The sequence below is a fragment of the Nansenia antarctica genome (assembly GCF_963989245.1).
Source record: "Nansenia antarctica genome assembly, chromosome: 1".
Classification (NCBI taxonomy): domain Eukaryota; kingdom Metazoa; phylum Chordata; class Actinopteri; order Argentiniformes; family Microstomatidae; genus Nansenia; species Nansenia antarctica.
This window is the reverse complement of record NC_137674.1, coordinates 38,994,242-39,021,079: the sequence shown is the minus strand read 5'-3', so window position 1 is coordinate 39,021,079 and position 26,838 is coordinate 38,994,242. Positions and strand designations below refer to the sequence as shown.

At 44.6% G+C, this 26,838-nt stretch overlaps 1 protein-coding gene across 2 annotated transcripts; it reads right to left on the bottom strand.

The window, feature by feature from the left end:
- Positions 1–3,190: 3,190 nt before the first annotated feature.
- Positions 3,191–26,303, bottom strand: LOC308175857 (guanine nucleotide-binding protein subunit alpha-11-like; the record flags this gene model as incomplete). 2 transcript variants are annotated; one of them, XM_080550414.1, is made up of 7 exons in its annotated part: positions 3,191–3,453; positions 7,027–7,180; positions 7,759–7,888; positions 11,691–11,819; positions 14,563–14,717; positions 14,935–15,119; positions 26,168–26,303. In XM_080550414.1, the coding sequence occupies 7 exons, from the start codon at positions 26,301–26,303 to the stop codon at positions 3,263–3,265; spliced, it is 1,080 nt and encodes a 359-aa protein (XP_080406540.1). In that variant the 3' UTR covers positions 3,191–3,262. The 2 variants fall into 2 exon arrangements, with proteins under 2 accessions (XP_080406540.1, XP_080406539.1); XM_080550413.1 differs by lacking the exon at positions 11,691–11,819 and adding an exon at positions 10,035–10,163.
- Positions 26,304–26,838: the final 535 nt, after the last annotated feature.

Here is a 26,838-nt window from a genome sequence, read left to right as displayed (position 1 = left end):
CGAGTTCTTCCGTTTGGTGTGTGTGACCATAAAAAAAAAGTGGTACTCAAAACACATGGTTAACCTTCAGATGGCTTTGAGTATGAAATCAGCGGGACAGGGAAATACTGCAATATATGAAGTACTGAAGTGAAAACTGGAGTATCCATACTTGGACATCATCCTCTAATACTGACAGAGTCATTCAGGTGTTTCTCAACCATGCTTTCTCCAACTCGCCCATGTATGTCCTGATCCCCAACACTCACATCATGTTCAGTGAAAAAAATATGGCAGTAAAGCTTTGTTGGCTACTAGCCACTCTAATACTTGGAATTATAAAACCCAGCCATGATAACCTACTCTACAGTTGTAGTGTTTTCTATGACAACAATGTACAAAATATTCCCTCAACAAGAACATAGACCAAACCCCTCATGATAACACACACCAAACTGGGACAAAAGGGGGGCCAATGGTGGCTTGGGGCCTGGGGTTTGTGTGATTCATTGTAAAGCCTGTGTAAAATAAATTGACAAAAAAAAGAAACTTATCCAAGTGTTGGTCGCCTCTGTACATTTTAACAACGTATGCATTTCACAATCAGTCTGTGATTTTTTTTTTCTTCAACTAAAGAAAAGTAATCTCCATTTATGAACAACCATGAACAAATGACCTGGTTCACTGTAGCCATATATAGTCAACTCCCCGAGTCTGTCTGATGCACTGTGATAGCCCTTAATGAGAATGAAGGAAAAGTCGCCTGTAGAAAAGGTAAAGCTTCAATGACCCAAAAGAATATCTGCACATCACTGGCACTATTAAAGCAAGCCTCAGAACTGGAAATAAAACAATGCAAAGCACAACAGAACTGTGTTAAATTACAAAATAGCAAGCATGGACCGCATAGGTCTTCAATCACTGATAAAAATCCACCTACGTTCATATTGTACATTTCCTATGTATGCATTACAGCGCTGCTTCTAAAAAACCAAGAAGGAAATACACGTTTTAATCATCAAACAAAACAAATGACTTATGTGAGGGCTGCTAAAGAAACCATACAGTTTAACATGAAGATATAATGGCAAATACATCTGGAAATGTCTTAAGAGAAAAAGAAAGCAGAGATTTAGTCCATACTATACCAGACATTTGTTTTTACAGCAGTTTAGACTCAAGTCTGCCCCTCCCCCCCAAAGAGAAAGGAGCACTTTAACACGACAGAAACAAAAGCAGTCAAATTATCAACACCTTCAAACCTGGTCCATAAATTAGATAAATAAAAAAAAATCTTTAATTACTCTTTTTAAAATTATTTCTTTTGTCACCATATTGTGAAGAACCTAATCTGCTCTAGTGTTAGTACTGAGGAGCTGTAGTGTAGTGTGGAGATTCTAGAGGCTTCTAGAAGTTTCGAGGTGGTGAGAAGAACCGTGGTATTCTCAGACTATTGCTTCTCACCTCTCATATCCACAACACCTCTCAGTACAGCTCGCTGTGTATTCCTCTATTAATCAAGTGAACAAAAACCAGAATCACAGTATCAATACTATCATAAATTCATAGGAAAAACAAAAACAGTACACTATCGAAAGAAGTGGATTTTTTCTTCTTTTTTTTGTTTTTTTTGTTGTTGCCAAAGATGGTGTACCACAGAGCTTTTGTACAAGAGCGTTTCTGTGTATATGTATTTACAAACATAAATATACACAAACAAGAACTTTTGCAGACTTCAGAGTGCGCATGTCCATCCATCTGTGAGAGAGGTGGCGTTTACACCCTGCTCTCACCACTCACCGGTGATCTTTCATAAACAAACAGACTATACAGTAAAAAAGTAAACAGAAACACGTCCTGTGTTTGTGATAATGGATGTCACCATGTCACTCTCAAGGGCGTGCGTCCGATCAAAGATGTCACCTGCACGCTGACGCACACCAATGACATCATGCACAAAATGGCCCCCATCCCCGCGGTGACTGCCTACTCAGAACGTAGCATGTGTCAAATTGTAAGTAAGGTCGTCTAATTCTTAACGTAGTGTGTGTCAATGGGCCCTGGTGCTGTGAATCTCAAACGGAAGGTTACAGACAGTCCCTGTCAATCCACACAGAAAACCTCTGGAGGGAAGCAATGTGATCAATTAAAACATGAAAACCAATCACAAAAAAAAAAAATTCTGTAAAGGATACCGTACTGGTTTCTGGTAACTTCTTTTTTTATATTTTTTTAAATGTTTTATATTTCCGTTTTGCAAATGTTTTTAAATAGAGTTTTCGTATTTTCGCAATCCATTGTTGCCGACTTTCAAATTGCTGTTATTATTTGTCGGGTAGAAGTAGTCGTAGCAACAAGTTACTATTATTAAAAACATTTTTAAAAATCTCAGCAATATACAGAGATTTCATCGATTAGCTTTTTTTCTCTTCCTCTCGTGCTTTTTGTCTTAGTGTGTTTACATATGCATTTCCTTTATATATATATACTTCTATTTAGTTTTTGCGATTGCGTCACTCACACTGGAGGTTACATTCTTCAATGCAAGGCGGAGACAGTATCCTTTGCCCCTCCCCTTCACTTCCTGTGCGTTAACGTTGCATCCTGTCTGGGGGGGGGGTCCTGCTGTTCCTTAGTGAACTTCCGGCAGACCCTCAGTGTCTCGTCACCCCTCCCTTCTGATGGTTTTGGGTGCTGCCACATTCTCCTGTCTGAGCACAGTGAGGAGACGGACCTCAGGATCTGATCTCACACCAGCAAGGGTTAAGTCCTGGAGTTACTTCAAGGGTTGAACCCACAGTTCATTGACCTGACAGCACCTCACTGGTCCTCATCCTTGTCACCCCACCCACTCACCCCCACCCCTCACACACACACACACACACACACCCCAAAGTCTCCCCGTAGTCACTGTACAACGCATGGGGTGTGTGTGTGCAAGATCAGAGTGTCAGAGCCAACACCAAAGGCCAAATAAGAGAAGTGGATCACATTTGGGAGGAGCAGACTCTGACACAAGCTGCTGTGCAGGTGGGAGTGGGCAGGCTTTGGTGAACGAAAGGAGGGGTGGAGGGGAGGGGAAAGTGAAAGAGAGAGGGGGGGGGAGTCTGAATCCGCTCGAGCGAAAACCAAGAAGAGGAAGGGTCCAATGGGTGTGTGTGTGTGTGTGTGTGTGTGTGTGTGTGTGTGTGTGTGTGTGTGTGTGTGTGTGGGGAGCTGAGCAATCTCTCAGCGGGACGTGTGTTGTGCGATGGGGAGAAGGTATGCGCGTGTATGTGAGCTCTCAGACCAGATTGTACTCTTTGAGGTTGAGTTGTAGGATGGTGTCTTTGACGGCTGCGAACACAAAGCGGATGTTCTCGGTGTCCGTGGCACAGGTGAAGTGAGAGTAGATGATCTTGTCGCTGTCGGGGTTCAAGTCCACAAACATCTTCAAGATGAACTCCCGCGCCGCCTGGGCATCTCTCTGGGGACCTGAAACACACATATACACATACGTATTAGTCAACTGCATTTAGTGCTGTCCCAAACGACTATTTTTCTAACGATTAATCTAGCGGTTATTTTATCGATTAGTCGATTAGTCTACCGCAGGGGTCGGCAACCTATGGCACGCGTGCCAGCAGTGGCACGCGACAGCTTAAACAGTGGCACGCGACAGGTAATCAATACGTTTTTTTTTAAATGTTGGCCGCGTTCGTAAATTCGCGCACACTGGGTTCAATGTCACAATGGGACCAAGTAGGATCAGGCCCGTGAATGAGTTCTCTCTTGCCCGCGGGATGATATTTAATTACTATTAAAACCGGCCCGCAGTATTATGTGCCCGCAGCACCATAATACTACAAGTCCCAAGATGCATTGGCACGTACCGAGTGCCCGCGAGCGAGCGCGACCCCGCGTCTTCTCTTCACTTCAGTACTCGTCATGAGCAGCAGCAGCACAGTCACAGTGGAGGCCGAAACATCGCCGTCAATTCCCGAGTGTTCCCGAGTGTTCCCGAGTACAGTTTGCTGACAAACTCGGCATACTTGCTGCCGAATTCAGGCGGAGATTTTCCGACTTTGAAGCCCAAAAAAGCAGGCTTCAACTGCTCAGCAATCCATTTGCAGTTGACGTGGAAAGTGCACCAGCAAATCTCCAAATGGCGCTGATTGAGCTCCAGTGTAATGACACATTGAAGGCAAAATATGAGTCCGTGGCGCTGCTGAGTTTGCTCGTTTCATCCCCGACACAATGCCTGAGCTGCGCACCCAAGTTGCTCGCACGCCGTCTATGTTTGGCAGCACATACGTGTGTGAACTACTGTTTTCGTTGATGAAACTAAACAAAACATCACATAGGAGTCGTCTTAGTGATGAACATCTGAACTCAATCCTGAGGATTTCCTCAGCTCAGAGCCTGACCCCAAACATTAATGAACTTGTACTCAAGATGAGACACCAAGTATCGGGCTCAGCCTCAGACAAGTGAGCAGAAAGGACTTGGACTTGATATTTCTTTGAAGGGAATTATTATTATTTTCTCCAGTTGAATGGACCCAGGGACATGTTGCCTAAGAAATTAATGCAACTGTTTTGCACTTTTGCAAGTTTGCACTAACTTTTCTAATTTTATTATAGAAGACAGTCATTGGTGAGGATCGGAGCAGCACACTGATTTGTTTTTAATGCATGCTGTTTCATTTTTGCATTTATCTTGCCATTGAGCTTTGAATGAAAATTACATTTAGCTGTTTACCTGTAAAAAAAAAAAAAAAAAAAAACGTTTTCAATTTATTACTGAAAGAGCCTTGAGAAAATATTGCAACTGATTTTATTTATGTTTTACTTAATTTAATGTAATGATTAATGTTAAGTGCAATATAGGCTGTGTTATTGGTATTGGTTCAATATGTGCAATAATTGCGAGTTTTAATAAACATTGAACCAGCCCGGCCCTCCACTTGTACCATTTTAAAATGTTGGCCCTATGTGTATTTGACTTTGACATGACTGGACTAGAGGCAGTCTCGGGGACGCTCCGGCGCTCTCAGGGCGAATTTACGAATGCAGCCCTAGTCTCATCCACTCCACGAGAGCCGTATTCTGGCGCCAATTTTCAAAGTAAAATTCTGAATTCGATTCGATACGAGTATCAATATAACTCAAGTCGTTCAAGGATGAAGCAGACAAGGCCGAATCAATAAGACGTGCTGTGTCAAGGTATGGGAAGCAGGCCAGCACCTTTAAAGCATTTGCCACTGCTAAAAATCACGCAACTGAAGCAAGCTTTCGCATTGCTCATTGCATTGCGAAATGTGGAAAGCCATTCACTGATGGAGAATATATTAAGGAGGCTTTCCTCTGTAGCTCAGATGTTTTGTTTGAAGGCTTATCAAACAAAGACACAATAAAATCAAGAATAAAAGACATCCCAGTGTCAGACAGAAGTGTGGAACGAAGAATAGGAGAAATGGCAGAAAACGTGAAAGCGCAGCAGACCGCTGGTTTGAAAGATGCGACGGTGTTTAGCCTCGCACTTGATGAGAGCGTAGATGTGAATGACATGCCACGTCTGGCTGTCATAGCAAGATACTGTGATTCTGCTGTAAGGGAGGAGCTCTGCTGCCTAAAACCAATGCCAGAAACAACAAAAGGTGAGGACATCGCTAAAGTTCTTATCGAGCATTTTGTGGAGCGAGGGATTGACATTAGCAGGATTTTTGTAGTGACAACAGATGGTGCCCCTGCCATGGTCGGGAAACAGAGGGGAGCGGTTGCATTAATTGTGTGCAACTTAAAGTGACCAAGTACCACCCCCAGATAATGGAGTTGAGCAAAGGAAAACAGGGCCAGGGATCACGACATTGATTGTTAGGACTGTTTACATGGCTTTGCATACATAGCTCTTTGCAACCAAAAAAATATATATGTTTGTTGTGGTTGGAATAAAAGAATAAAATGTAAGTAACAACCAAATAATTATATAAATATAAATTATAATTCATACAAGTAAGACCCTTGTATAATCACCCTCCAGTTAGGCCTACTTATTAAAATGATAACCATAGGGAGCGCAGTTAGCAACTTTGGTAGAAATTGAGCGCTCCAATTTGCTTAAAGTTGTGCTACGCATCACAAAGTTTAGTTGTCTTAGATGTTATGTTGGTAATTTTGTTCAAGTTTCAGTTAGTTGACTGTTAGGCCTGTTTATTTAGCATACATGGCTTTGCATACATAGCTCTTTGCTGAAAATTGTTGTTCATGTTGTGGAATAAAATTGCAGATCTGTTGGTCTGTTTGGTTTGGTTTGATGTCGAGTCATAATTAATGTTGATATTGTGGTTGGCACACTGACTAACAAGAAAATTAAAAAATGGCACTTCATATCAAAAAGGTTGCCTACCCCTGGTCTACCGACTAATTTATCGGTAAGTCTAACGATAATTTTTGGACTGTTCGAAAGAAAAAAAAGAAAAAAAAACGTATTTGTCTCCACCTCACTGCTATAGCTAACGTTACTCTCGCTGCTATGTTATGATTAGCTAAATTGATGCTAACGTAGCATGCGAGCTACGAGCTAGATAACGTACAGTAGGTGCTCGCACCACAATGACAATAGGCTACCGTAGCTAGCCAGCTACATAGCTAACGTTACTAACACCAGAAGACAAGACATACGAACTGTGGTGAGCTACATTGCTTGTGTAACATTAGCTAGTAGCTATCCATTTTTCACTCATACACTTAATTGTCTCGCCTGGTAAAATAAAGGTTTAAAAAAAAATAATAAAAAAAAAAAGTTCGCCATTTTGTTTATTTACGACTAACCGACGCATATTGCGCAAACCGACGTATTGACGTAGTCGATGACGTCGATGACGTCGACTAATCGTAACAGCCCTAACTGCATTACACACTTGCCATCATATATGATCAGCCAACTGATCCCGCACGATGAAATTGACTGACACAAACTTGAGTCTATCAGATGGAATACGTGTTTCTCTCACTAACACACACATGCAAGCAGATACACACACACACGCGCATGCACACGCCTCACCGTCAAACTCTGGGAAGTAGTCGACCAGGTGTGAGTAGGTTATTTTCTCCTCCAGTAGATCTTTCTTGTTAAGGAAGAGGATGACAGAGGAGTTCTGGAACCAGGGGTAGGTGATGATGGTCCTGAACAACGCCTTGCTCTCCTCCATACGGTTCTGGTAGGGAGAGAGGGGAGGGAGGTAAGATGGAGGGAGTCAGTGTGTTTTTTGTGTGTGTGTGTGTGTGTGTGTGTGTGTGTGTGTATGAGAGTGTGAAAGTGAAAGAGTGCATGTGTGTAGTCTCACTATGTCAGCCTCTCAGTTTAAATGGAGAGTCTGACAGTGCATATATTGAAAAGTGCTGATAATCCGGTGGATTTTCTCATCTACACTCATATTCTACCAATGAATAGTGCTTCAAATGGATGCTGGGATTCCAACCGGATAAAAAAGAAAAATAGATAATTGAATGCACACTGCTCACCTGTGAAATGCTGGGATCGAGAATGTATTCAGCTCACTCCACGTTTTCATTTTGTGCAATGCGTGCACGTTTTGTAAACAATAGCATGGGCGGATGAGGAGGGTTATCACGTGGAGCCTCCACAAAACCTTTCGATGGGTGTGGACTTGCTCAGAACTTCCCAAAGCACTTTTTACATCATGCGCCCCCAGATTCTCAATCGAGAGATGAAATTCTGGGATCTGAGATTATACAGTACGTGCGTGTCTGTGTGTGCGCGTGCGTTACACACCTCGTTGTCGGACTCCACAAGGACCTGGTCGTATTCGCTGAGAGCCACCAAGAACATGATGGAGGTGACATTCTCAAAGCAGTGGATCCACTTCCTCCTCTCTGACCTCTGACCCCCAACATCCACCATCCTGCCAGGGAGGAGGGAAGAGGGGAGGAGAGCCAAGACATGGAGGATGGGACAAGAAACAACAGATCTTAGTGTGTGTCTTTATGTGTGCTGCACAACTAACTATCAGTCATTAGATTCAGTAAAACTTTTTCAATAAGTTCAGTCTCATCTCTAAAAAGTTCAGAAGGACCCAATCAATTAGTGCCCCAAATTCAATCCAAACCTATTGGGATCAGTAACAATACCATATTTCTAAATACAATGTTTAGGATGATAGATCAGGAACAGAGCAGATTGATTTGTGTCCTTCTGAATTCAGGGCTTGAATCCATCGATGCCAAAAAGTATGCTACAGCTCTAATTAATTAAAGTTCCAATGTATTTCGTCATTCAAACATAATCCATGAAAAAAAGTAATCTTTGTAATCTTAGCAAAAGTAGTGTGGGCAAATCATGATGGTTCAACTCCAATTCATCAACAATTGCTAAACATTCCCTTCTGGAAGGTGAGCTCAATGCTCCATATGCACTAATGGATTCAACACCTTCAAGAGGAGTAATTCCTGAAAGGAACTATTCTACGAAGAACTGAGTCATAGTTAGGCTAGCCTAGAGTGGAAAACACACACACACACATATATAATATATATATATATATATATATATATATATATATATATTAAAGAGTGGAGCATTAACAGATTTAATGTCAACTGTGAGAAAGTGAGCTGTGCCTGTCACCATCACCCAATGGTTGCTTGAGGTTGAAGTTGCCCTTAACATCAGATCTAGGGTCAGATTGAAACACTCCCAATCCTAACACTAATCAATAGGACGACAGGAGGATCTGACCTTTGATCAGTGGCTATAGGGGAAACTTCTACCTGCTCAACCCAACCGAGACACTACAGCAAGACGGAAGGGACAGAATGAACAGCTCTCCCGTCTTTCTAGTGTGTGTGTGTGTGTGTGTGTCTCAAAGCATCAGCCAAGAGCAACCGTGTATCAGTGCAACTCTGGTGAAGAAGGGGACAAAGAAAGAGAGTAGAGTAGGAAAGGAGGACTAAAGGGGGAGACAAGGGAAAGAGGAGATGAAGAACACAGAAGAAAGGGCGGGGTAGAAGAGCGGAGGAGGAGGAAGATGAAGGGGGAGAGATACAGAGGGCACCTCTGATGGTGGGATGCCTCCGTTGGGATGATGATGATGAAGAAGATCATACATCATCAGTGAAGTTCTGACTGGAAGCTACAGTCACTGGGAAAGCTCCATCTCCAAAGTAGACTTCAAAATGACTAGTGGGATTAGAAAGGCTTTATATGCTAGCAATGTTTCCGTTATTGCTTTCTATTGTCAACGTTGTGGTCTGTCACCTTTTTGTCAATTAGGAACATCATGATTGGACAGTAGGGTTAGGGGAACCTTCCCTATTGTCAGTAGGATGGCATGTCAGAGCTCTCAACATTTCTTCTTTGCTTGCCAAGGTGACCACTGAGCTTGTTCTTTCAAGGGTTTACGTCCATGTTTCATTGAGTGGTCTTCTGAGACAAATGATTAAATAAAATGTACAATATACATGTCCCCTTGTGGGATACATAGTCTCATTGAATTGAAACACATTGATTTAATTTGAGAGTTGTACAGCGCTCCCTAGTGGGAGCCCAGCACACTGCGGTCCACAGAGACCTGGAGCCAATCAGGGCCCTGCAGGACCTGCGGCCCGAAATAACACTTTCACCACGGAGAGGACGACCTCGTTTTCTTCTGCCAGGCAAAGAGACGAGTAGCATAGAGGGGGGAGGAGAGGAGAGGAGCGAGGTGACCCATTTACTCCAAAATGTAGGACTTTGGGCTCAAGAGGGTGTGTGTGTGTGTGTGTGGAGGAGGATGGGACGGAAGTGTGAGTGTGTCTTTGCACGTGCGTGTGTGTGTGTGTGTGTGTGTTTGTGTGTGTGTGTGTGGAGTTTTGAGAGTGCGGATTAACATCCAGCATAGTACAGTACAGCTTTGCCTTAAGCCAATTGATGAGTTAAAAAAAAAAAAAAACGTTAATGACATTGTGATATGCGGCACGTATACACACATAGGATGATTGTTCATTGGTTAGCGCCTTCACTTCGCACAGAGGGAACTCGGTGACACTGAGGCTAATGTTAGCATCTTCTACCTGAAAATGATGCTTTGCAAGTCGAAGGGGTACTCTATGATGCCGGTGGTGGGTATGCGCACCCTGAGCACGTCCTGCTGGGTGGGCAGATAGTTGTTCTCTGAGATACGATCCAGATCGGTTAGATAGCTACAGAAAGACAGACAGACAGGGAGAGGGAGGGTGAGAGAGAGTGAGACAGGGACCACAGTCATAAAGCAACGACAGGTAGATATACCACAACCACCCGTCCATCCAGAGAGTGGGGGATCGGTCCAACGTCCCTGGATCGGTCCGTTGAGGAAGACCGTACCATGTCTTAAGAGACACAGGTGTGTTAGTGAAGTGTTTCACTTCCAGGCACCATTCCCAGCCCCTGTACCCCCCTTAGAGTACCTCTCTGAGACTGGACGTTAGCCCATCATTCTCCACAGAAACACTCAACCAAATTCACTCAATCGTTTCAGGCCAAAAAAGTCACGACAAAAAGACCTGGAGACAGTGGCAGCCCGTTTAGCAACAAGCCACTGCACCTGAGGAATCAATTTCGGTTGGGGAATCGCAACACGGCTTTGCAACAGTTCAATGGTTTTGAACAGACACATGACTGCCACAGTGCAGTCTCAGAGAGTGTGCTTTAGTGGGGACCTATATGTGTGCTTGAAGCGGAAAGACAGTTGCAATGTAGGGGGGGCGTGGCTAGTGGCAGCAGTAGTCGGCTTTCAACAGCCGCCTGGAAGGAGATACAGAAGGTTTAGACACGTTACAGCCAATTGTTCCCATTCGATTCTGATCAATAACATTCCCAGTAAGAAGTTCCCTTTGGCCCCCAAGTGCAGCGATATCTATATCTATATCTATATCTAGATATTTATATATTAATATACAGGTGCAACTCAAAATTAGAATATTGTGCAAAAGTTCATTTATTTCAGTAATTCAACTTAAAGGGTTAAACTTAGATATTATATAGACTCATTACATGCAAAGCGAGATATTTAAAGCCTTTATTTGTTATAAATTTGATGATTATGGCTTACAGCTTATGAAAACCCCAAATTAAATATCTCAGACATTTTTTATATTACATGAAATCAATAAGAAAAGGATTTTAAATACAGAAATGTCAGCCCTCTGAAAAGTATAATCATGCATATGTACAATGCAATGAGTCTATATAATATTTAAGTTTAACCCTTTAAGTTGAATTACTGAAATGAATGAACTTTTGCACGATATTCTAATGTTTTGAGTTGCACCCTTATACACGTCATGGGAATCTTGACATTCATGACGTTGTCTAATCCTTCTTGGTCACTTATAGGACAGCAGCTCCCTGAGCGTTCCAGGACTGTTCTTGATCTCCGGCAGGTCCAGTACCTCAAGTAGAAGTTGCCCCCTTATTACCTTGTTACCCCTAGAACCAAAACCCTAACCCAGTGATACTCAATGCTGGTCCTGGATGAACTCACACCTCATTGAAATAATCAACTGATCTTCAATACCTTGATAAGCTGAATCAGGTGTGGTCACTGCTGAGCTGGGACAAAATCCTGCAGTACTGCGTTTAACCCAGGACCAGGATGGAAGATCCCTGCTCTAACTGGAACGACCAGGGGGATGAAAAAGTAGTCCCATACGTTAGGGGCAACTTCTACAGTCCGTTCTCCTGGGTACCTGAAGATGCAGTTCTCCAGGTCAAAGGGGTACTCTATGATCCCCGTAGTGGGAACCCGGACCCTCAGAACATCCTGCTGGGTGGGCATGTAACCCTCTGCCGTCACACGGTCTAGATCACTAAGGTAACTGTAGACATATACACACACAGTCCATATCACTGAGGTAACTGTTGACACACACACACTGTATGCACACACCATGCATACTTTCTCTCTCTCACACACTCCTGTGGACCTAAGGGCAGGAGAAACGTACACACACACACACACACACACACACACACACACACACACACACACACACACACACACTAGGGCTGCACGATTTGGGGAAAAAATCGAATTGCGATTATTTGGACAGATATCGCGATTGCGATTAATTTGCGATTATTTTATTTTTTTAAATAGGAAAAAAAAAAAAAAAAAAAAAAAAAAAAAGGGAGTTTTTGTAAAGTGTGGCCATATCTCCGGCTAGGAAGGTCGTATCAACGTGCAGTTTGTTTGTACGTCTTCAGGGGACTTAGAGGCTCCCTCCTCTAGCACCCCCACAGCCCGAGCTACGAGTGAAAGAACTAAACTTACATTGGGTTGCTTTAAAGTTGGGTTGCTTTAAAATCAAGCTTCAGATTAAAACATGTGATGGAGCATTACTAACCTGACTCAGGTGGTTTGTTTCACACAACCATCTAGGAAAGCTTAATTGGAAGCTGTTTGGAAAAGGGCAGGTACTTTCAAAAAATACTTGGCAGGTGATTGGATGAATCTGTCTATCACCTATTTTCAGAGAGCATTACCACATGATACCATCAAACTATTAACTGCTCTAATTCTAATGCAAGGATGAGAACTTAAAAGATATGAATTGTATATATGATAACCTCATCTCATCTAGACAGGTGGCTACTTTCTAAGATGATCCAGCTATGGATCAGCTATCCAGCTATTAAAATGATCATTTGGGGATACACTGTGACTATAACTGAAAGGACCACATCTAGATGACTCGGTCAACAGTCGAACTGATGAATGATAGAATGGTGGTCTCTGACTATGGAGCACAGACACACGTCACCTTGACTTAGGAATCTGTGACATACTTCAGCCCAAGGCTAGGCTAGGCTAACCTCTGCGTCTTTAAAGCCGGCTGGTATGAACGAATGGTATGAGGTTATGCATACAGGACACATTCATGTTTGACAACAGAACAGTTAACTTCCATGTATCCATAAGCCTGCTATACTATATAAACACCAACCCGCAGGTTGCTGAGACTGTCAACTCTGTGTCTGTACTTTAACGCCGGGTTAGCATGAGTAGCTAAGCTAAGCTACCGTCTCGAAGACTACAAGTTAGCTAAGCTAAGTTTAAGGCTGGACTAACAGCACCGACATGCACTTGGCTGGTACAGTTAGTATAGTGAAATTGTACACTTACCTGTCGCAATTATAACATACTAACGTTTCTCATACGTCCAGTAAGCCATGTGGTGTCTAATTGTCTCCGTTACGTTAGCCCAAAGTCTCATAATAATTGGACTGACTGTCGTGACACAACCTATGCCTGCGTTCGTAAATTCGCTCTGAGAGCGCCGGGTTCAAAGTCATAAAGAGACCAAGTAATTTGATTGGACAAGAGGCATTCCATGAGTGCTGATCAAATTTCCAAAAGAGGTTTTAATCTCAATGTGACTTCCTGGTAAAATAAAGGTTTAAAAAAAAAAAAAAAAAAAAAAAAAATTTAAAAAAAAAAAAAAAAAAAATCGCAGGCAAATCGCAGGCTTTGCGATTAGCTAATCGCATCTTTTCAAATCGCGATTTCGATTTAAAATCGATTAATCGTGCAGCCCTAACACACACACACACACACACACACACACACACACACACACACACACACACACACACACACACACACACACACACACACACACACACACACACACACACACACACACACACACACACACACACACACACACACACACACACACACACACACACACACACACACACACACACACACACACACACACACACACACACACACACACACACACACACACACACACACACACACACACACACACACACACACACACACACACACACACACACAGACAGGAGAAACAGAATTAATGCTGTATTTCACTCAGGCCTCAGCCAGGGGGCAGTGTGGGGCACAGGAGCAGCAGATTTGAGTTCCCTCCATAATATCTCTGAGCTGCAAATGGTCAAGGGGCACACTTTAAAAACACCCCAACATCCACCTACTGACCAGAGCAGAGAGCTTTCAAAAAAGATTACTATCGACCTAACCCCACGACTTCTAAAACATTCAAACCATCAAATAGATCTACAAAGGTAATTAATTACTAGACTATTGCTAGAACAGTAATTAATTACTCCCCCGCACTTTAACTTAAGCCTGCTTATTGGTCTATGTTCACTTGACCGAAACAGTGGCAATAGATGTGTAGGAGTCATTTTTTATCTTCACTGATGAAGTATTACAGCACCAAAAAAAGAGGCAATGCAGTGGTGTGTGTGTGTGTGTGTGTGTGTGTGTGTGTGCGTGTGTTAACATTTGCTCTCAATTAGCAGAGTGTGTTAGGGGTGGAGAGAGCAGGGCGAGTGCCTGAACTGTTCTGTCTGAGTCACTGAGCCTCGGCCTTTCTCTCTATTTCTGTTCATGAGCTCTCAGGAGTGAAGGGAACCAGTACTATATGGTGGGGTCTAATAGCAGGAATAGCACCCCACCTCTACACACCTTTAGACTAAAGTCTAAGTCTAAGTGCATCTGTCGTAGCTCATAGCAAGTAGCAACCCAACCCCCCCCCCCCTCCTCCTCCTCCTCCTCTTCCATCCACATACTATTTGGTGGAGTCTGAGAGCTGGTACTCTCTGCGCCGGTCGTAGGCCTCCTGTATTCCTGGGTCAGCCCACAGGGTCTTGATGGCGCTGATGTAGGGCTGGTCAAACCCATTCACCTTCTCTATGTCCACCTCCTTCACTACCATAGCATTAGACTACAGAGAGAGAGAGACAGAGAGAGACAGAGAGAGAGAGAGACAGAGAGAGAGAGAGAGAGAGAGAGAGAGAGAGAGAGAGAGAGAGAGAGAGGAGAGTAGGGAGAGGAAGGGCCTTTAAAAACAGGTTTTGGCTTCTGTATTGTATTAGTTCTGTTGGTGTACATTCACTGTGTATGAGCCAGGTTGTGGTAGTGACGGTGTCAGAGGTTCTCACCCGGTTCTGCTCGTATTTGAATGGAATCTTGAGGTTCTCGGTGGCTCGGATCATGGACTGCATGGAGGTGAAGATGTTCTGGTAGACCAGCCTGGTGAAGCCTCTCTTGTCCTCGTCTGTGTAGCCCGCTCCATGGATGATCCTCATCTGCTTGATGAATGTGCTCTTGCCACTCTCGCCTGTCCCTGAGGAACACAGGAGAACACAGCACATGTAGTCAGGAACGCCTAGACCGTTGAAGACACTGTAGAGTAGGACATTACACCATTGTGGACCAATCAAGTGTTCCCTACAAATAATCATTAGTCCATCCTCAACCATTCACGCTACACCGATGTCACTGATCCTCCTACGTCCACACCAGTAGAGAGGCAGACATTCGGAGTACTGCTTTCAGTTAAGCTGTTACAAGATTTTTCAAGAAGTCTTTAAAAAGAACGAGAAAAAGACAGAAAGAGAGAGAGAAAGAGAGAGACAGACAGACAGACAGAGAGAGAGACAGAGAGAGAGAAAGAGGGAGAGTTCTGTCTGACAGTTTGAGTCGGAATTCAGGGAGGACATCTCACTCCAAGGAAGAGCAGCATTCTTTAACTCCAGCACAAATAGCTCTGAAAGCAAACAGGTTTTTTTTTTCCACAGAGAAAAACAGCAGTGGAAAATGTCTCATCACCTCGGTGCCATGTCCCCCAACACCACCACTTAGAGAACATCACCTCATCATCATCATCCACAGAGAAGGTCTCATTAATAAAGCCAGACACTCTGCCAAGATGGGACTAGTGTAAGAAGGCAAGAAAAACTAAAAAACTTGCTTTCATTTCACCCATCACATACAGATATGTAACCTTAAGGAGAGGAGGAAAGAAGGAAGAATTCCAAGGGTATTCATACAAACTTCTGGCACAGCATTGGTTCACTGTCCAATACGTCCAGCCTCCCTCACCACCACTATCAGGTGAGAGGATAATCCACCATGCATGCCGGCATCCAGTAAACAGTAGGAGGTGAAAGCTTCAACTCCAACTTACTTCATCTGGAAGGCAAGTAGCCCAGCGAATGAGTGACGGGATATACAGTAGCTAGATAGTTACAGTACCTAGCTAATCACTGTACATTTATGGTCATCTTCGTAGTTGACATCGCCTACTATGATTTGTGAACACTCCGCACATTAGGAGAAGTACTGGAGCAGATGCTAACAAAGAACTCTGGTCAGTCATAAAACAATTTTGCCATCAATGTACTGACCCCGCCCCATAAATAAACCCGGTATCTGACCAATGACATCATCTCTTCTAGACGCTAAGTCTCTGAATGGTGTTCGCTTCTCATCTCCTTTTCTCATTTGATTCCTAAAATACGTTTCCACACCACATTGCTTCCACGAGGAAGGGGAGAAAGCCTATCCAATGTGTACAGATCTGTCCTGAGGAAGAGTTTTTAATTTTTTAATTTTAGCTGTTTACAAAAACATATTCAAGTTACAGTTATATAATGAATGTGGGCTTATAGTGCTGACTCTCAGCTTTAATTTCAAGGGTAATAAAATATATATATGAATATAATGCAGTGGTGAGCTTGTCACCACAAAAAGATCTGGACGTCCATGGAAGACAACAGTGGTGGATGATCGCAGGATCCTTTACATGGTAAAGAAAAACCCCTTCACAAGATCCAGCCAAGTGAAGAACAGTCTCCAGGAGGTATGCACTAGGGTTGGGCAGTTTCCCATTTGTTATACTGTTAAACCGTTCACGAATAAAGCGTTTTAGCGTTTTTTTTCGGTTAACCGTGGGATTCAAAATGACATTGTTGTAGGGCTTTGACTGAGCCGCCCGATCCTTTCTGCTAAAGTATTAGCGTCTCACAGTAGCTTGCGCTACAACAGCAATTTATGACAGTTTTGACAAAAAAACATATTTTCCCGGTTTTCGCAAAAAAACAAAACAATCCTAGTAGGCATATCATTATCCAAGTCTACCATAAAGAAGACTTCATGCAAACAAATACAGAGAGTTCACCACAAGGTGCAGGCCAGAACAGCCAGATTTGACTTTGCCAAAAAATATCTAAAAAAGCCAGCCCAGTTCTGGAACAGCATTCTTTGGACCAATGAAACTAAGATCAACCTGTACCAGAATGATGGGAAGATAAAAGCATGGAGAAGGTTTGGAATGGCCCATGATCCAAAGCATACCACATCATCTGTAATACACGGTGGTGGCAGTGTGATGGCATGGGCATGCATGGCTTCCAACGGCACTGGGTCACTCGTGTTTATTGACGATGTGACAGAAGACAGAAGCAGACGAATGAATTTGTGTTTAGGGATATAGGCGACTGTCTGCTCAGATTCAGCCAAATTCAACAAAGTTGATTGAATGGCGCTTCACAATACAGATGCACACACAGTGACCCAAAACATACTGCGTAAGCAAGCCAGGCAAAGAAGTGGAATATTCTGCAATGGCCGAGTCAGTCACCTGATTTCAACCAGATCAAACTTGCTGAAGACAAAACTAAAGGCAGAAAGCCCCACAAACAAGCAACAACTGAAGACAGCTGCAGTAAAGGCCTGGCAAAGCATTACAAAGGAGGAAACCCAGCATTTGGTGATGTCCATGGGTTCCAGACTTCAGGCAGTCTTTGCCTGCAAAGGATTCTCAACAAAGTATTAAAAATGAACATTTATTTATGATTATGCTATTTGTCCAATTACATTTGAGCTCCTGGAAATAGAGGACTGTGTATAAAAATGGTTGCAATTCCTAAACGTTTCATACAATAGTTTTGTTCAACCCCGTTAATTAAAACTGAAAGGCTGCACTTCAATTGCATCTCGATTGTTTCATTTAAAATCCATTGTGACACTGACTGGACCTAACTGTATCTGTGCTGAGGAAGGGGAGAAAGCCTATCCAATGTGTACAGATCTGTGCTGAGGAACACAGAGCCACAGAGCACTACTGAGGAGCACTATAAAAGATAAAAGGTGCTCAAATGTTAACGTAACAACTGTGGGAGACACAAATTGGCTGCTGCTGTGCTCATCCTCCTGGTGACCTCACAACAATGGCTAACAAGGTGGACTCCTCTAGACTAGTGTTCAAAACAAAGGATAAGCACAACTGTCTTTGGAGCTTAAGCTGTGTTTTTTATGAGAATTCACAAACATGCACCAAGCAAAGTCCCAAAGATATCTTAATTCTGGCTACATGAATACACTTGCTGCCTAGGCAAAATCCTTGCTTGGCAAGAGGGCTAGTAGGCTAACCCACATATTTTACATCACCATCTCTTTCCACAAGCCTAGAAACAGCCCCCTCAGGCAACCAGGCTCCAGCCATCTCAATCCTAAAACCTCACCAAATCAAACGGGGAATAAAAAACACTGATCCAGAATATCTGCAAACTGAAAGAGAAGAAAAAAGAACACACACACACACACACCACCTACATTCAAGGTTTTTGAGGAGCAGCCATATTTCGGTTGCCATGGCAACCCCTCCTCTCCCTCTTATTTTTCCAGTTTTATTTCTCTCTCTCTCTCTGGCTCTCTCTCTCACTCGACTCCTTCCCTAGCAGATAGTAAATATAACTATGTCTGCCCCTCAGGCTCTCGCTCTGTTCTCTATCCATCTCTGCTTGTGCCGTGAAGAGAGAAAAGGGCCTCCTCTCCTTGTTGATCAGATAGGATGCAGTCCCACCAATCCCGACCGACCGACACTGATCTTTGGTCAACTGTGTGTTCCACTACTACTAGTTAAGATCAGGATTTGGGGTGGGTAACCCCATCATAGATCAGTACAGTGACAAAGGGCAACTTTCTACACGTTCTGTGTGTGTGTCTGTCTCTCTGTCTCTCCTTTAGATGATTGCCAGAACCGTCTTCGGGCGCATAACGATAGTCAGGAGGAATGTGGCTTCCTCTCCTTAAAACGGGGAAAACAAGGTGGATACCCTATAGCCTAATCTATTCTGTTTTCATCGGTCTATTTCTCTATACGTGCTGATAAAAGGAAGGAGCTGGGGAGGAGGATATGGAGAAGCCATTTTAGAGTAGTGAGACACAGCCTTGTCCTAGCGGTGGCTGTAGACGGTGGTGAAGGAGCGGGATCACTCCGACTAATGTCTGATTTATTTCTCGTGACCCCGTCACAAGATCTCCCTCCGCTCCATCTCGGCTTGGTCGCTTCCCCCTTCCTCCACACACAACACACTACCCGCCTCTGTCTCCCTCTTCTCTCCCTCTCCTCCCAGCCTCACCCCCATAGCTCCCCCGCACCCCTCCCCCAGTCTCTGTTCCCCTTCCCCTCCCAACCTCAACCACCCTTCCCCTCCCGACTCCACACCCTCACCCACCCCCCAACCTCCCTTAGGCTAGAAATATGTCTCTCCATTCTCATACACCTCCCTGTCAAGAATTTTGGATATTCAAAACTAGAATCCGTCCATTCTTTTTTGGTGATGACCTAGAAAAAAGAGGGCACCTTTTAATAGCTCACACTACTTGGGTTTGATAACGCTTTCCTTTCCAGTATCCAGTAAGGAGAGAGAGAGAGAGAGAGAGAGAGCTTTAATACGCCGTTGACGCGACAGTGCAGGGTAAGCGACATAGCCCGCGCACACGCACACACAGCGCTGGGGACTATGTGGAACCAAATGTGATGCTGGGAAAACAGCTCCACCAGAATAGAAGGGGAACCCAACTACAATCTACCTCTCTGCAAACCGATCCAAGAAATGCACAATCAAGCCAACACTAGCCTATAATTGAATAACGATCATAATGCTTAAAAAGGCATTCTCCTTTGTGCAATGGTTTTGGGAAAAAGAAAGAAAAACATGTGGACAGCTGGAATGGAGGCCGCGTTCGTGTGTGTTTTGGCTGAACGTGCCGTTTGCCCTTCTATCTCTCTCTGCTGCACTGAATGCATGATCATGATGATGATGATGAAGATGATGATGATGTAGAGACAGCTAACACTTCTGAAGGTCCAATCACCGGTCGTGCTTTCATTACATTACATAATGGATGTCAGCATACAAAGAGGGAACTGATAGACTTCACACCGCTGCGTTCCTAGTGCACGTGTATTGAGACGCAGCCATAACATGGGCACTGCATGTGTGCACAAGTTGAGCACAGCATTTACAGACAGACAGACTTTACACCGCTGCCTTACTAGTGCACATTTAGTTGAGAGGTCTGTATGTGTGCACAGGTAGGTGTGTGTAGCACAGCATTTATAGAGAGACAGACACAGACACACACCTGCTGGCTTCCCTCTTCACTGACTCTCCCATAGTCATATCTGAGTCATGTAAATCATGAGGTAGATATCTATACTGGAGTAGACCACATGCAAATACAAGCGGTCATTTAGAATTACCTGTGGTTGCTTATCTGTATGGTTTGTGGCTGGCTTTGCCACCGTGGGGCACAGGCCTAACAGTGCAGCCAGTGCTAGTCACTTAGCGATGGCAAAGACGGCAAACCTACAGAACAAGATAGGCCAGTTTGCTGACCTGTTGGCTATGTAAAAAAGACACTAGCCACTAGCCAGCCTCAATTGCAGCCAGGACGAGCTTATTTCAGTTAACAACAAACACACGCACACAACTAGCAAGTCGATTATAATGTCAGTGCTCACTGGCCTCTGTTAGTAAGCTAGTCAGGGCTCCTGCCCCATACAAACAACACATGTATGTAAGCCAACAAGAACCAGGGACAGAGGCACGCGCAAACCAAAATATATCTTTGGCAACATTCAGATGAAGCTTCTCTAAAACACACATGGAGGAGTGACAAAGCCAAGGCAGCCCCAAGGCATACAACTATACACACACACACACACACACACACACACACACACACACACACACACACACACACACCAGCTGCCTACCAACTGTGGCTGTAGGGTTCCCGTGGTGAGCCCCGGGGCATGAATGTTACCTCCGCTGTGATGGCCCACTTCCTCTACTTGGCCTCAACCTCACAGACACTCTGTCACAGGACAGCAGACCCTGACTACACACACACACACACACACACACACACACACACTAATTAAACTACCTTAGAATGGCTACGCACCGAATGTAAGCAGTAGACCTTAGTATTTCAGCTTAAAAGTCTGTACTTGTTTCTCAGCAAAATGGCTGCTTAGCGGTGGATGTGTCTCTCAGCATTGGCTGATTGCGCTGTGTGTGTGTGTGTGTGTGTGTGCGCGCGTGCAAGTGTGTGTGTGTGCGTGTGCAAGCTGGAGAATGCACACACACTGGGCTACTACACACACACACACACACACACACACAGACGCACGCAAAACTCAACACACCTTCGTTTGAACACGTGTACGTCCGTTCAGCGCTGAGTGCTCGGTATGAGTGGGTGTGAGTGAGCTGCAAATCAAATACTCCCCCAACAAAAGCGCTAGGCTACAGCCGGCGCAACAATACACCGTGCCGTTGTAGCCCAGCTCCATCCACTTGCTGCTGACGTCCCACAGTGCTTCCCCAACTACGAGATGAAGCTGACCTGCCCTCCTGAGGGTTTCGCCGCCATCTGGCCATGCTGGACACAGGGTGGAGGTCGGCGGTACTGCCCTGTCTCATCACGAACACGTTCCGACCACTAACACTGACCTAAACCTAACCATAGACTGGAGAATAAATGTGCTTGCTCATGAGTTCGGATAAAATGCAGACTTCTGAGAGTACAGGAGAGTGATGATGGGCAGCAGAAGATAGATGGGGGGGGGGGGGGGGGGGGAGGAACGGTGAGAGAGAGAAAGATCTGACTTAAGTGCTGTTCTGCAGAGGTACCTGCTCTAATTTCACAGCCACCAGGGGCACCAGAGAACAACCAAGGTCACATCCACACAGGCCCTCAGCACAGAGAGAGGGATGAGGGAGAGGAAACAGGAAAATAGAAGGGAGAGAGGGAGTAGGATCCCAGACATGGAAGTAGAAGAGAATGGGGGGAGAAAATGTGAGGAAAAGAGGAGACTGAATGAGAGAGAGATGGCTAGAGAGAGAGAGAGAGAGAGAGAGAGAGAGAGAGAGAGAGAGAGAGAGAGAGAGAGAGAGAGAGAGAAGGCAAGGAAATGACAGAGGGAATAAGAGTGGAGAGGAGAAGTTTAAAGTGGAGTGGAAGAGAATGAGCTGCGGCTAGATGAGAGAGTGGGAGGGAGAGAAGGAAACGAGAGAGCCAGTGAGGGTCTGTCTACTTCAGACACACCTCCACAAACACATGAGACCCAGAATTATCTAATGCAGAAACAGAGTGAGAGAGAGAGAGATAGATAGATAGAGATATGGCTGGCAGTTGTCCTGCAAAGATGAGAACATGGGGGAAGTCCCAACCATGAGAAATAGAGAAGGCTGATGAGAGATAATGGTGGTGATATCAATTGAAACTCAGCCCACCATGACTCTGTCTTGGTAGCAGTCATGCAGTATGTGGGACAGTCACCATCTAGCCTCATACATCTCCAGAGAGCTATGCATGACCCCGTTTACCAGAGCGTGTGTGTATTCTCGTGTACGATATGAGCAACAGTGTGTGTGTGTGTGTGTGTGCACGCGCTTGTGTGTGTGTGTGTGTGTGTGTGTGTGTGCATGCGCGTGTGTGAGGGAGACACATCATACAAGTGCAACGTGTGAATGTGAGAAAGAGAAAGTAGATACGGTAATATGAAAGTGCCAACTAAAAAGCTGACTAGGGCAAGGTGTGTGTGTGTGTGTGTTTGTGCTGACTGAGGGCTGGCTTAGGCAATATGTGCGCGCTAACGGCAGGCTGAGGTGAGGAGTGTGTGTTCACTGCATAAGCTCCATTAGTGTCGTCCAGGGGACACACACTCGATTAAAAGCGTCTTCATTAAGAAGGTGAGCACCTGGGAAAGTATTTATAGACTTCTCTCTCTCTCTCTGTGAGTGTGTGCGTGTGAGAGAGAGAGAGAGAGAGAGAGAGAGAGAGAGAGAGAGAGAGAGAGAGAGAGAGAGAGAGATAGATATGGAGTTTTGACAATGTAAATCTGGACGCCATCTTACTGCGTCCATTCACACAATCATGAATCAACACAATTGTGTGCATTCTTATTGCCGATATATTGCCCAGTTGGCAATATTAGAACTGTGTTGTCTAAGAAGATCATCCCTAAACCCGACTGATCCTGACACTGAAAGCCACACACACACACACACACACACACACAGCCCAAGACCACATTGCCTTATATGACCAAAACAAGGGAGGTGGTGAGAAGTGGGGAGGTCAGCACTGAACACCTCAGTCTGACCCTGACACTCACCCAGGCTCAATCAAAGAAATAAAGACAGTTCTGCCCAGGGTTTTCTTAACCAGGTAGGCTCCCACTGCCCACTCAGACACCACCCAGCATCCATGCATGACAATAAATTCCACTGTTAACAAATGCCCAAGATCCAATGTTAAACGTGCAGAATTCTGCAACACACAATAAGCTGACAATTGATAGTGATACCTTTGCCAGACCCTTCATACTTCAGTTTGTGTTTGGAGGTCTAGAGAGAGCGTTGCTACCAACTGTTAACCACAGGTAGCCTGACTGCTAACTTCAGTTATTCTCATTGGTAGGCTTACATAAAGAATATTGCCTGCACGAGACACTTAAATAAGCAGACTCTGCTAGTTTCTGAAAACAACCCCCCCCCCTCCCCTTACAGTAAGTCTTACAGTGTCTGTCCTTCACATTACTGTCTTCCTGACTGTGACCATCCGTTCGCTCCAGCAGTTCATTTAGCCAACACAGCTCAGCCCACAGTTCCCCAGCCAGTGTGTGTTTTGACCAAGTAGAGGCAGCAGATCTGTGGAGCAGCCTGCCTGATATGGGAGCGGTGTGTGTGTGTGTGGGGGGGGGAGGGAGAGAGAGGTAGAAAAGATATGACGGAGGACCACCTTTGCTGACCAGTTTGTAGCCCATAAGGGTAGGGTACACTAGCCCCACATAGGGTACACTAACCTACTATTTGTCTGCAATCATCACTCATCCACAACCTAAACCTAAATGCATCTCTGGATGTCCAAATCAGGGAACCTGGTACCAGGGCAAGGTGTATGGTGCTTCCCAAATGGTGTTCACTAGTTTGTTTTAGGCAATGGCTACAGACTGGGTTACTTCCATGATTGTGTCCATTTGATGGTGGGTCACAAGACAATTCTAATGGCTTTTTTTTGGGACCACCAGGCTATTGGATATATTAAAACAGGGACATTTTGTAGCTGTTCTTATACAAAGTAACTTATAGCCTGGTTGAATATCAACAAATTCTTTGTGCATTGGCCCATGCATGCAGGAAGGAATCAAACCCAAAACAATGAGGACCAACTGAAGCACTATATGGACTAGGCCTATATGGTCTGGAGAGTCAGCTCAGCTCCTGTTTGAGAGGGAAGGCTGGGGATAATACGAGTCAGTGACATCTCAGAGTCTGAGCAGCGGCTGTGTTTAACAAAGCCTATTAAGACCTGGACTAATCCTGCCTTACACATCCTTATCCAGGCTCCCACTGACAGCCTTAACTCACTTAGGATAGGCCATTTACAGCATGACTGATCTCACACTCACACACACACACACACACACTCACACACACACACACACACACACACACACACACACACACACACACACACACACACACACACACACACAGAAAAGGGAATTATTACAAGAGATCTAAGTCTATTCGCATACAGTACAAAAAACACCTATGCTCTTTCCATGGTGCACTCTGGAGCTGTGGGCAGAATCATATAGATATAGAATAGAACAGAATAGAATAGACTTGTGTAAGTGTTCTGTGACACTGGAGTGGTATGGCCTAGTTCTCTGAGCAGAGCCAAAGTCTGCAGGGAAATAAATACAGCGGCAGCCACACGTGTCAGATAACCTCTGCTGCGTTCAGTGGGATAGAAACGGGAGCAAACGTTCTCAAAAAGAGGAGCTACAGAGTACAGACACAGTGTAGGCCTACTAGATAGATCCAATTGTCCTCAACAGAAATAACTCTTCTTTTTGGGGGGGGACAGCCCATTTTCCAGTGACATTTAGAACATGTAAAGGTCTACTAATCTACACAGCACAACAAGTGGCCTACAGAGAACACACAGCAACTACTGAACCTGTCCAACATATGGACACTCGCTGATGCTTTACTGTTGGTCACTTGCATGTGTGCTTCCTGAAGGTGACCCTGAAACTTGTCCAATAAGATTTCCATTGCGTTTTTTATTTTTTTATAGCAACAACCAAAAAAAGTGTCTGCTTTCAGAGCACATCACAGGCCACACAGTCATTGTGCTCTGTGATGAGGATCTGCCAGCACCAACACACCAGGGTTCTCCCTCCATGTGCATGGTTCCACACTGCCAAACAATGTTGGAGATTGAAATATAGGCTAGGCCTAGATGAGTGTTAAGTGTAACATAGATCAGACTGTGTACACTATACCAAAGGATAATTAGGCCATAGGATTTGTAAAAATAAAAATAAAAAAATAAAAAATCACTACACTCTTGTTCTATCTGCAAATGTTGTGCAATGTGTGACCCTCCTTTTCACCAGCTGAAAACCGTCCAGCTATCTGAATATCCATCTTATGCTCAAAAGCGAACCGTTGCCCTGCAATATCATGTATATATGCATACATTTTTGAACGATTCATGCTTTATATAGCTTAAAATATTACAGAATCTCACCACTGTCTCGGTGTCATCTTACGCTCTGGACGGTTCACTCACAGTAAAACTGACATGATCACATTATACGTAACTGATATGCCATCAACAGGACAGAACACGGAGTCAGTTGGTTAACAATCTATCTGATATGACTAAAGCTGTCTAGCTAGCCTAAGAGCTAGTTGTCTACAATGGCACAAGAGCTAAAGATAGCCACAATATTGATGATCTGGCTAGCCAGTTAGCTATCTAGCTTTGGCTTAGCATACTGGAGAAATCAAAGCTAAGTAGTACCTACTTAGCTAGATAACCAACCAGACTAACGTTGATCTAACGTTGATTCACCAAAGCACTTTCTTTCTGAATCCTGACTGCAAGCTAGCTAACCAGCTAGCTAGCTAGCATGCATAGCTCCCATTAATAGGATAGGAAGGGCCTTCTAAAATGGCAAAGCTACAACCAAATACAGTACAGCCCAAAATATGGATGACAGTTTCAGTTTACCGAGAAGGAGTAATTTCAGTTCTCTCCGAGAGTCTCGCTTGTCTCGGCGGAGTTGCTTGTCGATCTCGGCATTGATTCGTTTGGACTCCTTCGCCTCTTCGCTCAGGCAGCAAGCCATCATGGACTCCAGAGTCATCCCTCCCTAGCTTGGCAGCCCGGTTCAGACGGGACTCGATTAGGCTTGACTTCGGTTTAATGCGATAGATATCCCTGTTCCTCGCTTCGAAAACCGAGCGAGGGGGTGTTGGATTGAGGAGCTGGATGTGGGAATGGGGGGGAGGGGAGCTGCTTGGGGCCTCGCTGTCACAGTCCTGTCCCCCTGCCGAAAAGCGTCCGACTTCAACCGTGAAACGGACCTGAGCGAATCACGGGTGAGTCAGGGAAGAGGGGGCAGTACTGTCCAGACTAGACGGAGGGCTGTGCAAGGCAAGGCAGGGCCTCTCCCCAGATATGCTCGGTCCTAGCCTGGTTTTAGATTATACCGAAGCGCAAAAGATGGTAACTCCTACTATCCCTGTCCGTTTGTCTCGTCTCTGCCAACCCTAGTCAAATGTCTTCAGCGTCCGTCCCTGAGACGACGGGACACACTGCACTGTCGCGCCGACATCCAACTAAGATAGCTAACGTTAGCTAGCCACCTTCTCTGTGCTGTCCACCCCTAAAGCCACAGA